The sequence below is a fragment of the Eptatretus burgeri genome, chromosome 8 (assembly GCF_056783735.1).
Source record: "Eptatretus burgeri isolate ZD-2024b chromosome 8, Ebu_testis_v1, whole genome shotgun sequence".
NCBI classification, from domain to species: domain Eukaryota; kingdom Metazoa; phylum Chordata; class Myxini; order Myxiniformes; family Myxinidae; genus Eptatretus; species Eptatretus burgeri.
In genome coordinates, this window is record NC_140968.1 from 51,413,365 (window position 1) to 51,425,957 (window position 12,593).

Genomic DNA, 12,593 nt, shown 5'->3' on the forward strand with positions numbered 1-12,593 from the left:
TATGTATATATATATATATATATATATATATATATATATATATATATATATATATATATATTTTTACATGTTTGTTTCAATTGTGATATGTTTATTTTTAGCTGCCACCCACCTTTCTCTATATTTCCTCAAAGCTCAGGATCAGAACCCCTCTTTTCCCATTTCCGCGTGATGATTCTCAGTTGCATCAGCATTCAATCCCTTTGCCTAATTTCCCCGAAATCACTTCAGGAGCAAATTATTTTTTTGAAAGGTTACAAAATAAGTGTAATAGGTTTCACCTGTATGTAATCATTGCTTTAACTTAAAAATTAAGCTACACCACTTATCTAAGGAGTTTTAAGATGCAACTCACTTGGTCAACCAACAAGGCAAATATGAAGACCAAGGAGCTTTCCAAAGAAGTCAGGCATAAAGTGTTGGAGAAGCACCATTCAGGAGAGGGTAAAAATATTTCAGTCACTCATGCCTTTGAGTAGGTGAAATCCATCATTGAAGGCCCTGTCACACCTTGACGTTTTAGCCAGCGTATGGCAAGGTCTGAAAATGTATGCAAAACGCTGGTGTAAGCTGAACTATTGATGTTTTTTATTTTATTTTTGGGCGTATAATAATTTGTTGGACGTATGCATAACGTATTAGTAACCTACAAAGAACGTTTTAATCACATATCGCTAACTTATACCAACGAATTCTGTGCGTGTTGGCGTTCACAACCTCTGCCCAACGATAGTCTAACTAATGCATAGCGCGGCAGCGTATCGCCGACGATCACGTGGCGTAGGCTATTCATAGGCTGCGGCTCGATGATTCAAATCAAAACCGCACTCGACATCGAAGTGTGAAGCCGCTGTCACACCTTGACGTTTTAGCCAGCATATGCCGACGTATGAAAAATTTGCCGAACCAAGCTGGCACAGGTCGAATACGTAATGGGTAAGTTTTGTATACGTTAATAGCACGCTGGCATACGTCGTAGTATGCTGGCATACGTCGTCATACGCCGAGTACATCGAGAAATTTTCAGCATGTTGAAAATTTCTCGACGTACTCGACGTATGACACACATTCCGCATACGCTGGCATAAGTTGTAGGCACGCTACGCGATCGTTGACGCACGTCGACATACGTTACTTGTACGTTACTCATAAGTCGAAACACGTCAATGTAATAGTTAGCGTCATTGTTCCAGGCTCCCTGGTTTTTTTTTTCTTCGGTATGACGCTGATGTTGACACTTTGATTTATAGTGTGGTTATGATTTAAATCGTTGAGCGGCAGCCTATTAATTATAATATATTATTACCGCACTAGAAATCGAAGTGTTAACATCACCGTCATACTGAAGAAAAAAAAAAAAACCAGGGAGTCTGGAACACTGACGCTAATCATTTCACTGACGTGTTTCGACTTATGAGTAACGTACAAGTAACACGTGTCGACGTGTGTCGACGATCGCGTAACGTGCCCTACAACACGTTACTCATAGGTTAGAAATAAGTTTCGGGTACGCTAAACATTACCTCGACGTGTTTCGACTTATGAGTAACTTACAAGTAACGTGTGTCAACGATCGCGTAGCATGCCTACAACTTATGGCCGGCATTATGCGGAACGTGTGAGGCATATGCTGGCATACATCGAAAAATTTCAAGCATGGAACATTTGTCTAACACCTCAGCGTACTATGATGTATGCCAGCCTACAAAGACATATGCCAGCGTACTATGACGTATGCCAGCGTGCTCCTAACGTATACAGACTTACCCATAACGTATTCGACGTGTGCCAGCGTTTTAGCCAAATTTTGCATACGTCAGGCATATGCTGGCTAAATCGTCAAGGTGTGACAGGGCCTTAAGAAGTGGAAGACTTATCTTACCACCCAGACTTTACCCAGATCAGGTTGCCCGTCCAAACTCAGCAGCCAGGCAAGCAGGACACTGGTTGGGGATGTCATTGTAAATCCAACAATGACTGAAAAATCTACACGGCTCTATGTCCGAGATGGGGGTCAGTGTTCATCAATCAAAATCCTGCTCTCTTCACAAAGCTGGCCTCCATGCCCAGGTGGCAAGAAAGAAGCCACCACTGAAAAGACACATATAAAAGCTTGTATGGAGTTTCCGAAAAATCATGTTAATTACACTACAGGCATGTGGAGAAACATTTTGTGATCAGACGAGACAAAGATTGAACTTTTTGGTGTAAATTCAAAGCGTTATGTCTGGCGCAAGCCTCACACTGCACATCACCTAGTAGACGCCATCCTTACTGTCAAGCATGCATGGTGTGGCAGCATAATGTTATGGGGCTACTTTTCATCAGCAGGGACTGGCAAGCTTGTCAGGATAGAAGTCAATGGACGGTGAAACGTACAGGAGAATCCTTGATGAAAACCTGCTCGAATCAGCCATGAATCTGAAACTCTGTAGGAGATTCATATTTCAGCTTGACAATGATCCAAATCACAAAGCTCGTCACACTGGAGTGGCTGAATATGAAGAAAATAATTGTTATTGAGTCATACAGTCAAAGTCCTGATGACCCCAATTGAAGATTTAATTGAAAACGTTTATGGCCTGACTTGAAGATTGCATTCCATTGACGATCCCATCAAACTTGGCAGAATTAGAGCAATTTTCATGTGAAGAATGGGCAAAGATTTCACCATCTCACTGTGCAAATCTGGCAGAGACTTACCAAAAAGATGCACAGCAGTCATTGTTGCAAAAGGTGCTTCCACAAAGTACTGACCTAAGGCGCTGAATACTTTTGCAACCAATGAATTTTGATTTGTACATGATTTTGCAGGTATTCCTGACATGTAACCTCCTTCAACTATAAGTCTCTTGTTTGATCCCTTCAGTTATGAATAAAAACAATTCATTTGGAAAAATTATTTCTCCATAATTCGTAATTCATCTAAATGTGGCATTATTGGTAGCAGGTGAATACTTTTGCAGGCCACTGTAATTAAACTGAGTGCACTATCAAAAACCCTGTGTTCCATGTCAAGATAATTAAAGCTAAATTTGGCATATTGTAAGTTGATTTATTGTCTACTAGCAGAGTATCCACCCACTGGGTGGTGGAGTTTGCACATTACTTGCTAAAAAAAAAAAATAGTCTGTGCAGGTATCCCCCACTTAACAAAGGTTTGCAGAGCAATGGTTCGCAACAACGAATGGTTTCATTTGAAGCTCTTCATTTACTACAATGAAGGAACCGTCAATGGCGATTGTGCAATGTCACTTCTATGGCAATGATAAATACGATACGCGATTAGCTTTTCAATGGGGAGATTAACTTTTCAGAAGGCTGGCAAATAATTAACTTTTCAGAATGAAAGGGTGAAAGATACCAATCTCCTCCACCACCTCCTGCCACTGCCTTCTGTATAAAAACTTGGACTCAAAATTGTTTTGGTAACTGTTTCAACTAAATTAACTTTGTTTTTATTATGTTACTGTCTTTATTGATCTTCGGCCATTGTGGGAGTTACTGCGGATACCTGTTTATGAAATATCACGCTATCCGGTTGCTTGTTGGACCTCTAATGAAGGGGAGACAATTCAAATTTTGGCTCATACATACATAATAGGAGTTTCCCATCCTATCTATCTATGGTCCTTGGTCTCTGAGTTACTGGACAAAGTGATGGGACTGGTCCACCACAATGGAGAAATAACCCAAATAATAACACTGATGAGAAATCAAAAAAATATATAATATAACAATTTTTCAAAATATTTTTTGAACAATATTTTGCAGAAAACCAAAGTATGGACCCCTTGACTATACCCTGGAATTTTGGTGTTGATTGGCCCAAAGTTCTCAGAGTGGTTATCAGACATACATACAGACACCGCCCTGTTTTATATCTTCCAGCAGAGTATCTGCCCGATGGGCGATCTTGTTCCAAGCATGCAATACCTACTTCTGTCTCATACCTTCATTTGGGCAGTGTATAGGCAACCGTATCACTCTGTATCGGCAACAAAAAAAACACGGGTTACATGTATAAAGCAAAAACATATCTCCTGCTTTTAATTCAAAACACCTCGCTGTACAGGAAAACCTGGGGACAGGAATACTGTACTGTAAAGGGAAGAGACTTGTAATACTCTCCCCTACCTTGAGGCGGCGCTACACGATACACATTTACATAGAGAATTTGCGTCCCCCTCCCGTCCCCCCACTAAGACCACCTGCAAAGATAAAAACATCCCTATACATTCATTGGGGTCCTATGTTCCAATGATCCGATGAAGCAAGTCTGGATGTAATCAGCCCAGAACTGTAGAAGGATTAGCACGGCAAACGAACAAACAAACACTGGTCCGTGAATTATAGTAAGGATGGACTACTATAAGAGAGCTCGTTCATGGACTACTATAAGAGAGCCATTTGTTTGTCTGTCTGTGTATGTTGCCATTTTTTTCAGAGATGGCTGAACGGATGTTTGTCAAACTTTCGGAGGTTTATCAGTCAGAGCCAGAGTGTTTCAGACCGAAAAAGAATCTTGAAAAATAAAAATAAAAAAGTTGGATTTTTTTATTTTATTTTAAGCTAAGCCTTTGTAGCTATGTGAAAGGTAATAAAAATCCCTGACCCCATTTATTTGTGGATGTGGGGAAGTGTTTTATGCCCCCACAAAACTAGACCGGGCAATGCCGGGTACCCCTGCTGGTATTAAATACTGAAATCCAAACATAGATCGATGTTAACAGTTCACATGGGTGCATTTTTAGAAATCACCCATTTTACACTTGTGGTGCTTAGGGTATGAGCACAAATTAATCGTTAATTCAAAGTAGCACCTTCTGGCAAATAGCAAACAAACATATTTCAAAGTCTTAGGGCCAATATCAATCAAAAATCATGGTTTGCAAAATTCCTTAATGTGGGTGGTGGAGGATTTCAGTATCTGGCTCATGGATTACTATGCCTGATTTGTAATAGAATTTTGGTGCCAAATTATGCTCAATTTGGAATTTAAATGTATTCATTGACACCAACAAATTTAAATTTTGAAGAGGATTCAAAAATCCCACTTGCTCACTTCCAATTTGCAGCAGGATTCAAATCCAGGTTGAGAATTACACTCTTGGCAGCCAATTTGGAAGTTTATCTCTGGCGGTCTCGCATTGTCCATTCGGGAGACTGAATCCATAACAGTACATACAGAACAAAAGCTGTTGTTTCTTTCATTGAAAGGAAGTTTAAATGTCAGATTCTTGTTTTTTAAACCTGTTTGTAATGTTATATATTTTGTATTAAAATGTTTTTTTTTTCAATGTTTTACATCATGTAAAAGCAGTTATCCTAACAAAAAACACCTCCACAGTGATTGATTTTAGAGTGATGCATAGAGAACAATGTTAAAATTGCAGATATCATAGACATGGATGCAACAATTTTCTTCCACTACTAGACATTATTTACCAGCACAATTAGATTTTTTTTTGAATTCTAATTAGATTAATACATTTTAATTTGAATTTTAATTAGATTAATAAATCAACTCTGTTTTAATGGAATTTTAACATGGGATCACAGTATCATATGCTCTGGGCTCAGATGAGAACTCTTGAAACTTAATATTTACTATGGACTGACCAGTTTGGTTTTTCTTTCAGAAAGCATACTCCCTCTTAAGCGGCAGATGTCACGTGAACCTATTTGTGATGAAAGTGAAGATTATGACCAAAATAAAAGCAAGCGCATTTGCATATCCTCAATTGAGCATAACAGTCCCATGGAAGGTGGTGAGCAGCAATTGACCAGCATTGAAAAGGTATCAGCATTGAAGCATCAATCTCATTTGTTAAAGAAAATTGTGTTCTATCTAGTATATATATATATATATATATATATATATATATATATATATATATATATATATATATATATATATATATATATATATATGTATATTTTTTAACATATGGTCTCAAGAAAAGATCAGCTTTTCCTCAAAGTATTCATAATAATAGTTGACGATTGTAGTAAGTCATGGTAACTGTAACTAATCTCAGTTAGCCTATGAACCAAAACATTCACTCCAATGTTGAACAAAATTTTCTTTAATTGTAATGTTCCAGACATGAATCATTTGTTGTCATGTGCAGTTATAGTTTTGGAGGAATGTGAAATGGTGGAATAAACCAAGTGATAATAATCTATTATGCATGAAATTCTTCACCAGTTTCTGCAGATACTTTTTATAGTGATTGTAATGATGCATTGCAATGTCATTGATTTTCGTTCATTTATTTTTGTGTTTTCAGGTGATTCGTGCAATATTTGAGAAGAATTTTGGAGGCATCAGTCCTCACATTGTGATTGAAGAAATTCAAAAGATTAATGGCCAATTGGAAAATAAAAATCAAAAATTAGCCAAATATGAGAAGTTGACAAACATTGTGCAGGTAAATATGACCTATTGGTTTTGTTGTTTGTATCCTTTTTCTCCAGTCTTTGTTATTGTTTCCTTGAATTTGTTTATCTTCCCTCTTGACCTTCGAATTGAAAGCTCACCACCATTACACATAATCGGCCATTTATATCCCCTCATCTTTCGTACCTTGGCTAACATCTGCCTCCTTATCGATTTGCCCTGTAGATTTTCACTCATATTTTCATTTTGACATCAGTTTGTTATCCAGCATTGTTGATACATTGACATTCGATCATCTACAGGATATTCCAGCTCTTTGTGTGGTAATATTTAATTTTGTTTATTCTTCTTCTTTCTTGAAGAAAAAAAGTAACTTGAACTTTCTTTTTGCAGAACTTGTTTAGTGTATTCTTGTTTGGTTTGGTAACTTGTTTGGTTTAGTTTTTCACGTGATCATTTTTTTCATGATACACTGTTGTCCGGTCGATGTGACCGATGCCACGTGACTGCATGCACATGAGTGTGGAAAATTATCGAATTCATGACGTAGCGATATCGCAATATCTCCTCATGTAGAGTGGCAAACAAGATTATCCTTGGATGATATGTTTGTGCAGTTTTGAAAGAAAACAGACCATGTAGTTTTGAGTCTGTTGAAATGTTTTGGTTTGCAGAACCAAGACATAAGTGTTTCAGCATCTTGCCAAAGAATGAATAAACACGACCATACGGTTTAAAGCAGGACTGCTGGAACCGTGTTTATGGTTTCAATCAATGTTTCAACGATATATAAAATTTGATTTCTGGCGATTACCTGGGATCAGAAGGGTGAAAGAAACATCCATCGCAATGCCAAGGCCAAGCTGACTCGACCTGGAAAGGCTGTACAGTATTTGATGGAAGAATGTCATTCAGACAGAGAGATTAAAGGGTCTCTTCATCAGGTTGAGCTTGCATACCAAGATTTACAACAGAAGCACGAGGCTTACAGTGAAATAATGGAAGAGGATGATTCATTCCAGAAGGAAGAGGAATGGATGGAAGAGGGTCAAGAGTCATTTTTTTCAGTTGAGCATGACGGGGAAGGATTATTGCTGGGGATATGCAGTTAATCAACCTGAGTATGAGGGTGGTGATGACACACATCATTCTGAAGTCATCACCATCGGTGAGCATGCGGAAAGCAGAGAGGTTGTCTGTGAGCATGAGATAAGTCAAGTGGAGCATGAGATAAGTCAGCTAAGAATGAACTTACTGAGGCTAGCAATGAAGTCAGAAGTGAGGTCAGACCATCGCCATTCATTGAAAGATGGAAAAGCCAAAGATGCTGAAGTTCACTGGAGATGTGAGAGAGTACTCACATCTTTCGAGAAGATTTCAGGCATATTTTAAGCTTCAAGTGAGTTATGTCCTGCTTAGAGGGGAATTCGCGCATTGCATTCCTCCAAGCCCGTCCCTTGGTGTACTGCAGTTAGAGCAGAGGATGGTGGGCTCTTGACAGAGGAGTCTAAAGTGAAGGCACGATGGGCCGGTTACTTTGAGCAGCTGTACCTGGCTGATCCACCAGCTGTTGAGTTGGATGTCAGAGGTGTTGCTATCTCTATTGCTGACCCTCCAATCAACTGTGATCCACCTTTGTTTGTGGAAACACAGGCTGCGGTGAACCGGTTGACATGGGGTAAAGCTCCTGGGATCTGTGGCATCCATGCTAAACTTCTCAAGGTTGGTGGAAATGCTGTACTCCTGTCGTTGCATGCAGTTCTGTGCTCTGCTTGGAATACAGGTATCATCTCAACTGACTGGAAGAGGAGCCTTGTTGTCCCTCTCTGGAAAGGGAAGGCTGATCGCCAGGACTACAACATATACTGAGGGGTGATGCTGCTCTCATTGCCGGCCAAGGTCTTTGCTCGGATAATTCTTGATAGGGTTCGCCACCATCTGCTTGAGCACCAGCGCCCAGAATCAGGCTTTACACCAAAGAGGTCAATGATTGATTCATATTCTTGGTCAACATATTCTTGCCCTTTGCGTCCTCACCGAACGCAGACGAGTTTTGGCAGGGGCTGCTTTTGCAGCCTTTGTTGATCTCTGCAAAGCGTTCAGTGCAGTGAATTGGGATGCTCTTTGGAGGATTCTTGGTCTTCGTGGGGTGCCACTAAAACTGATAAAGCTGATGTCTGAACTATACTCTGGTACTGAGAGTGCCGTAAGATGTGGTGAAACTATCTCCGACTTATTTCCATTTGTTACTGGAGTTTGTCAGGGGTGTGTACTGGCCCCCACACTTTGCAGTGCTTGCATGGACTGGATTCTGGGGAAGATGTCGGAGAGATCAAGCTGCGGTGAATCGTTTGGGAATGTCAAGATCTCTGACCTTGATTTCACAGATGATGCAGTCATCTTTTAAGAGACTCTGGATATCCTTTTGGGGGCCCTCTACGTGCTGAACGAGGAGTCGGAGCCGCTGGGATTACGGGTTTCCTGGATCAAAACTAATATCCCGGCTTTCAGTGATATCTTGGATGCTGCTATCTTGTCTGTACCTGGTTTGTGGTTAGGATGTTGAGGTCACGTAAGATTCACTGACCTTGGCAGTAATATTCACATCTTCTGGCTCTGAGCCACAGGTCATCTGGGTCAGGCCTGGGGAGTCATGGATGCACTGGATAATGGGGTGTGGCACTGTTGGTACCTTTACCGGAGGACAAAAGTCCAAGTCTTTAGGTCCTTAGTGCTTCCAGTCTTGCTCTACGGATGTGAGACTTGGACTCTGACAAGGGATCTGAGACGGAGACTTCATTCCTTTAGTACCAGGTCTCTTTCGAGAATCCTTGGCTTTCACTGGTTGGACTTTTTGTCCGAACGGTTGCTGAGAGAGACTCTAATTAGATTTGTTACCTGCATCGTCTGTGTACATCAGCTGCGGTTGAAAGGACATGTGGCTCATTTTCCTGATGCTGATGCTGCTCACCAGATTCTCTCAGCGAGGGAGCCTCGTGAGTGAAGGAGGCCAATGGCCTGACCACATCCATGGTGGTTGCAGCAGGTTGATCGGCATCTCAAGGAGATGGGGATGGGCCAGGTATCTGCCTGGGGGATTGCCTGACGGAGGCCCCTGGAGTACTGGTGGAGAGTTGAAACAGCAATGTGCTGCTTTGTCACATGCTCCCTTACCTGACCTTTAAACTTCAGGTACAGCAACAGGGATGCCATCACAGTTGGGAAACAGTGTACAAGTGTACAAGGGAAACTGGTCAAGCTGATACAGAGCATCGGATCAGATTACGAAGCTGTGTGGAAGTATTTAGATTCCATGTATGGAGATTCCCCAAGGTTCGCACGCACGCATGCACACACACACACACACACACACACACACACACACACACACACACACACACACACACACACACACACACACACACACACACACACACACACACACACACACACACACACACACACACACACACACACACACTGCCTTTTATTAGTATAGATGGCTTTCATCACCTTCCAGAATGTTAATAAATAGTATGTTGTAGTTTGATTCTTGCCTTCAATATCTTGTTGAGCAGAGATGAAATGATAAACCTGCGGGGGCAGGTGGTGGTGACGGTGCAGTGGGGGAAGGTAGTGGTGACTGTGCAGCGGTTGCAAGTAGTGGCGACAGTGCAGCGGGGGCAGGTGGTGGTGACGGTACAGTGGGGGCAGGTGGTGGTGACAGTGCAGCAGGGGCAGGCGGTGGTGACAGTGCAGCAGGGGCAGGCGGTGGTGACAGTGCAGCGGGGGCAGGTGGTGGTGACAGTGCAGCGGGAGCAGATGGTGGTGACAGTGCAGTGGGGGCAGGTGGTGGTGATGGTGCAGCAGAGGCAGGCGGTGGTGACAGTGCAGTGGTGGTGAAAGTACAGTGGGGGCAGGTGGTGGTGACAGTGCAGTGGGGGCAGGTGGTGGTGAAAGTGCAGCATGGACAGGTGGTGGTGACAGTGTAGCGGGGGCAGGTGGTGGTACAGTGCAGTGTGGACAGGAGGTGGTGACGGTGCAGCAGGGGCAGGCAGTGGTGGAGATGCACCAGGTGCAGGCAGTGGTGGTACAGCAGGTGTAGCAAGTGGTGTAGGTACAGCAATAGAAATTGGTTGAAATGATGTCTGGGAGACAGTTTTTGAGGGCGATGAGACAATTAAATATTATATGTAGATTCTTCATTTTGCAGGAAGGATTGTAAACATAGAATTCTCTGCAGTTTTGAAGGAGCAGAAGTTGGGACATTGAAGGAAGGGTAAAACTATATTCTATCGGGTCATGGCAGGAAGAAGTTGGTTGTGGTTGACCTTGGTACAAATGATGTCGGGAAAGTTTACTCAGAGGATTTGAAAAATAGATACAGGATATTGGGTAAGTGCCTGAAAGTAAAGGGTTGTGAGGTCATGTTTTCTGGGATTCTCCCAAGATGAGGAAATAATATGGAAATTATGAGCAGAGTGATAGATGTCAACCAATGGCTGGAAGAATGGTGTATTGAGGAAGGTTTTGCATTTAAGAAGCAGTGGGAATTATTTAGGGGACAAAGGGAGTGTTTCCGGAATGATGGTCATATGTTGAATCGAAAGGGGGCAGCAAGGTTTGCAGTGGGAATTTAGGAAGGAATTCAGCTTTTTTTTTAGGTCAGTGGAGGGTGGGAAAGGTAATAAGGAAGAAACTGATGATGTAATTGTGATGAGTTCGGCCAGGCAAGAAAATAGTATTTCAGTCATTAAAATGTTGAACATATTGTTACGGCTGTGGAAGTTCGCAAACCACCATCCAGGTTCCGTAGGTGAGGTATCTCTTCAGTACATGTGTATTTAGCCCCAAACCCGTTGTTTAGAGGGAATAAATGTGATTCATTCGGGCTGCGACGCTTTGAGTCAGTCGTTTTTCTTTTTCTATCTTTTATTTCAAATAAAAACCAACGAGGACGCTCGGTGGGCTTTTTGCGCCATTCTTCTCCGCGCTTGGTGTGAGGGAGGAGAAGCGAGGGGAGGGCAGCTGGCGCCCGATTGGTGGATGCGCGGTGTGACGCGGCCAGGGAGGAGGAACGCCCCTCTTCGAGACCTTTCTCGAAGCGCCTCAAAGGGGGGTGGAGCAAAGAATGGGGCGGAGCAACAGGGTGGAGCAAAGAATGGGGCGGAGCAACAGGGTGGAGCTCCGGGAGATAAAAGTCGGAGACGGGTGAAGCAGTTTGGTGGATGCTCTTGCTCGGTGGATATTCTTGCTTCGTGGTTGCTCTCGCTCGCGTCTTCCGGCTCGCTCGTCCTGGTGGCCGCTGGCCTGGTCTTTTGTGGGGCAGTTGCAAGACCCCGCTGGTGGGAAGGAGCGTCCGCCATTCCCCTCCCGACTTCGGGCATCAATGTCCCCCCCCCCCCGCCCCCTATCCGCACTGGGATATCGCCGAACACTCGGTCCATGGTGTCGAGTGGCCAACACGTGCAGGCGCGAGGCACGCAGGAGAGGACTCGCCTACCACGCCAGGGCACGGAGTCGGTTCCAGGCGGGACCATGTCGACGGACGTAGGAGAGGGACTCGACGGCCCAAAAGGGAAGTCACCATTTCTTTTCGGGGTTTTTTTGTATGGAACTTGTGGCGCCGTGTCTTGTGAAGTAAAACTGCAAAAGTGTTGCCGTGTGTCAGTCTTAGTCGGTTGTAGCTCTGCGTCGTTGTTGCTTCATTGTTTTTCTTCTTGCATTTGCTTTATGTGCATTCTGATCCTGTTTGGCTGTATATATGTGCTCTCCGTGTGTCGTGTGAATAAAGTGCTTGTGTGAACTTGTTCCCCGTTTCGCTGCGTCCTTCCCTTTGTTGAATCTCCATCTTGCTTCACGTAAAGGGTTCGTAGTGGGCTTAATACGCCCGATAAGTAATCGGAACCGTCGAGGCCGATGATAACACCGCTTGGTTATCCCGATAGTACGGAGCGGACCGCTTAAGCGGCCCGTGTCCTAAGTCGACCTGCGGCGAGGTGCGATCGCCCGGTTTACCATCCGCGTGGGTACTTAGGTAGGTCGAGTTTGGCGAACAACCCTATCCCACGCGGGTGGCCGATTGGCGCGATCGGGGTGAGTCCGAAAGGCCCACTCGTGACTAGCTCCCGGCGTTAGTCCGAGAGGGTCACGACCGAATTGTCCGGCCGGTGGGCGACGTGCCGCGATT

The 12,593-nt window shown here is 43.3% G+C and overlaps 1 protein-coding gene across 6 annotated transcripts in view; it reads left to right on the top strand.

Annotated features, from left to right (window-relative positions):
• Positions 1-12,593, top strand: part of LOC147021727 (uncharacterized) — a 236,041-nt gene that overhangs the window by 112,852 nt on the left and 110,596 nt on the right. For all 6 annotated transcript variants that reach the window (XM_085892001.1, XM_085892003.1, XM_085892000.1 and 3 more), the window contains 2 exons: positions 5,643-5,800; positions 6,294-6,434. In XM_085892001.1, the coding sequence (XP_085748127.1) occupies positions 5,643-5,800; positions 6,294-6,434 (299 nt within the window). The remainder of the gene's footprint in view (positions 1-5,642; positions 5,801-6,293; positions 6,435-12,593) is intronic.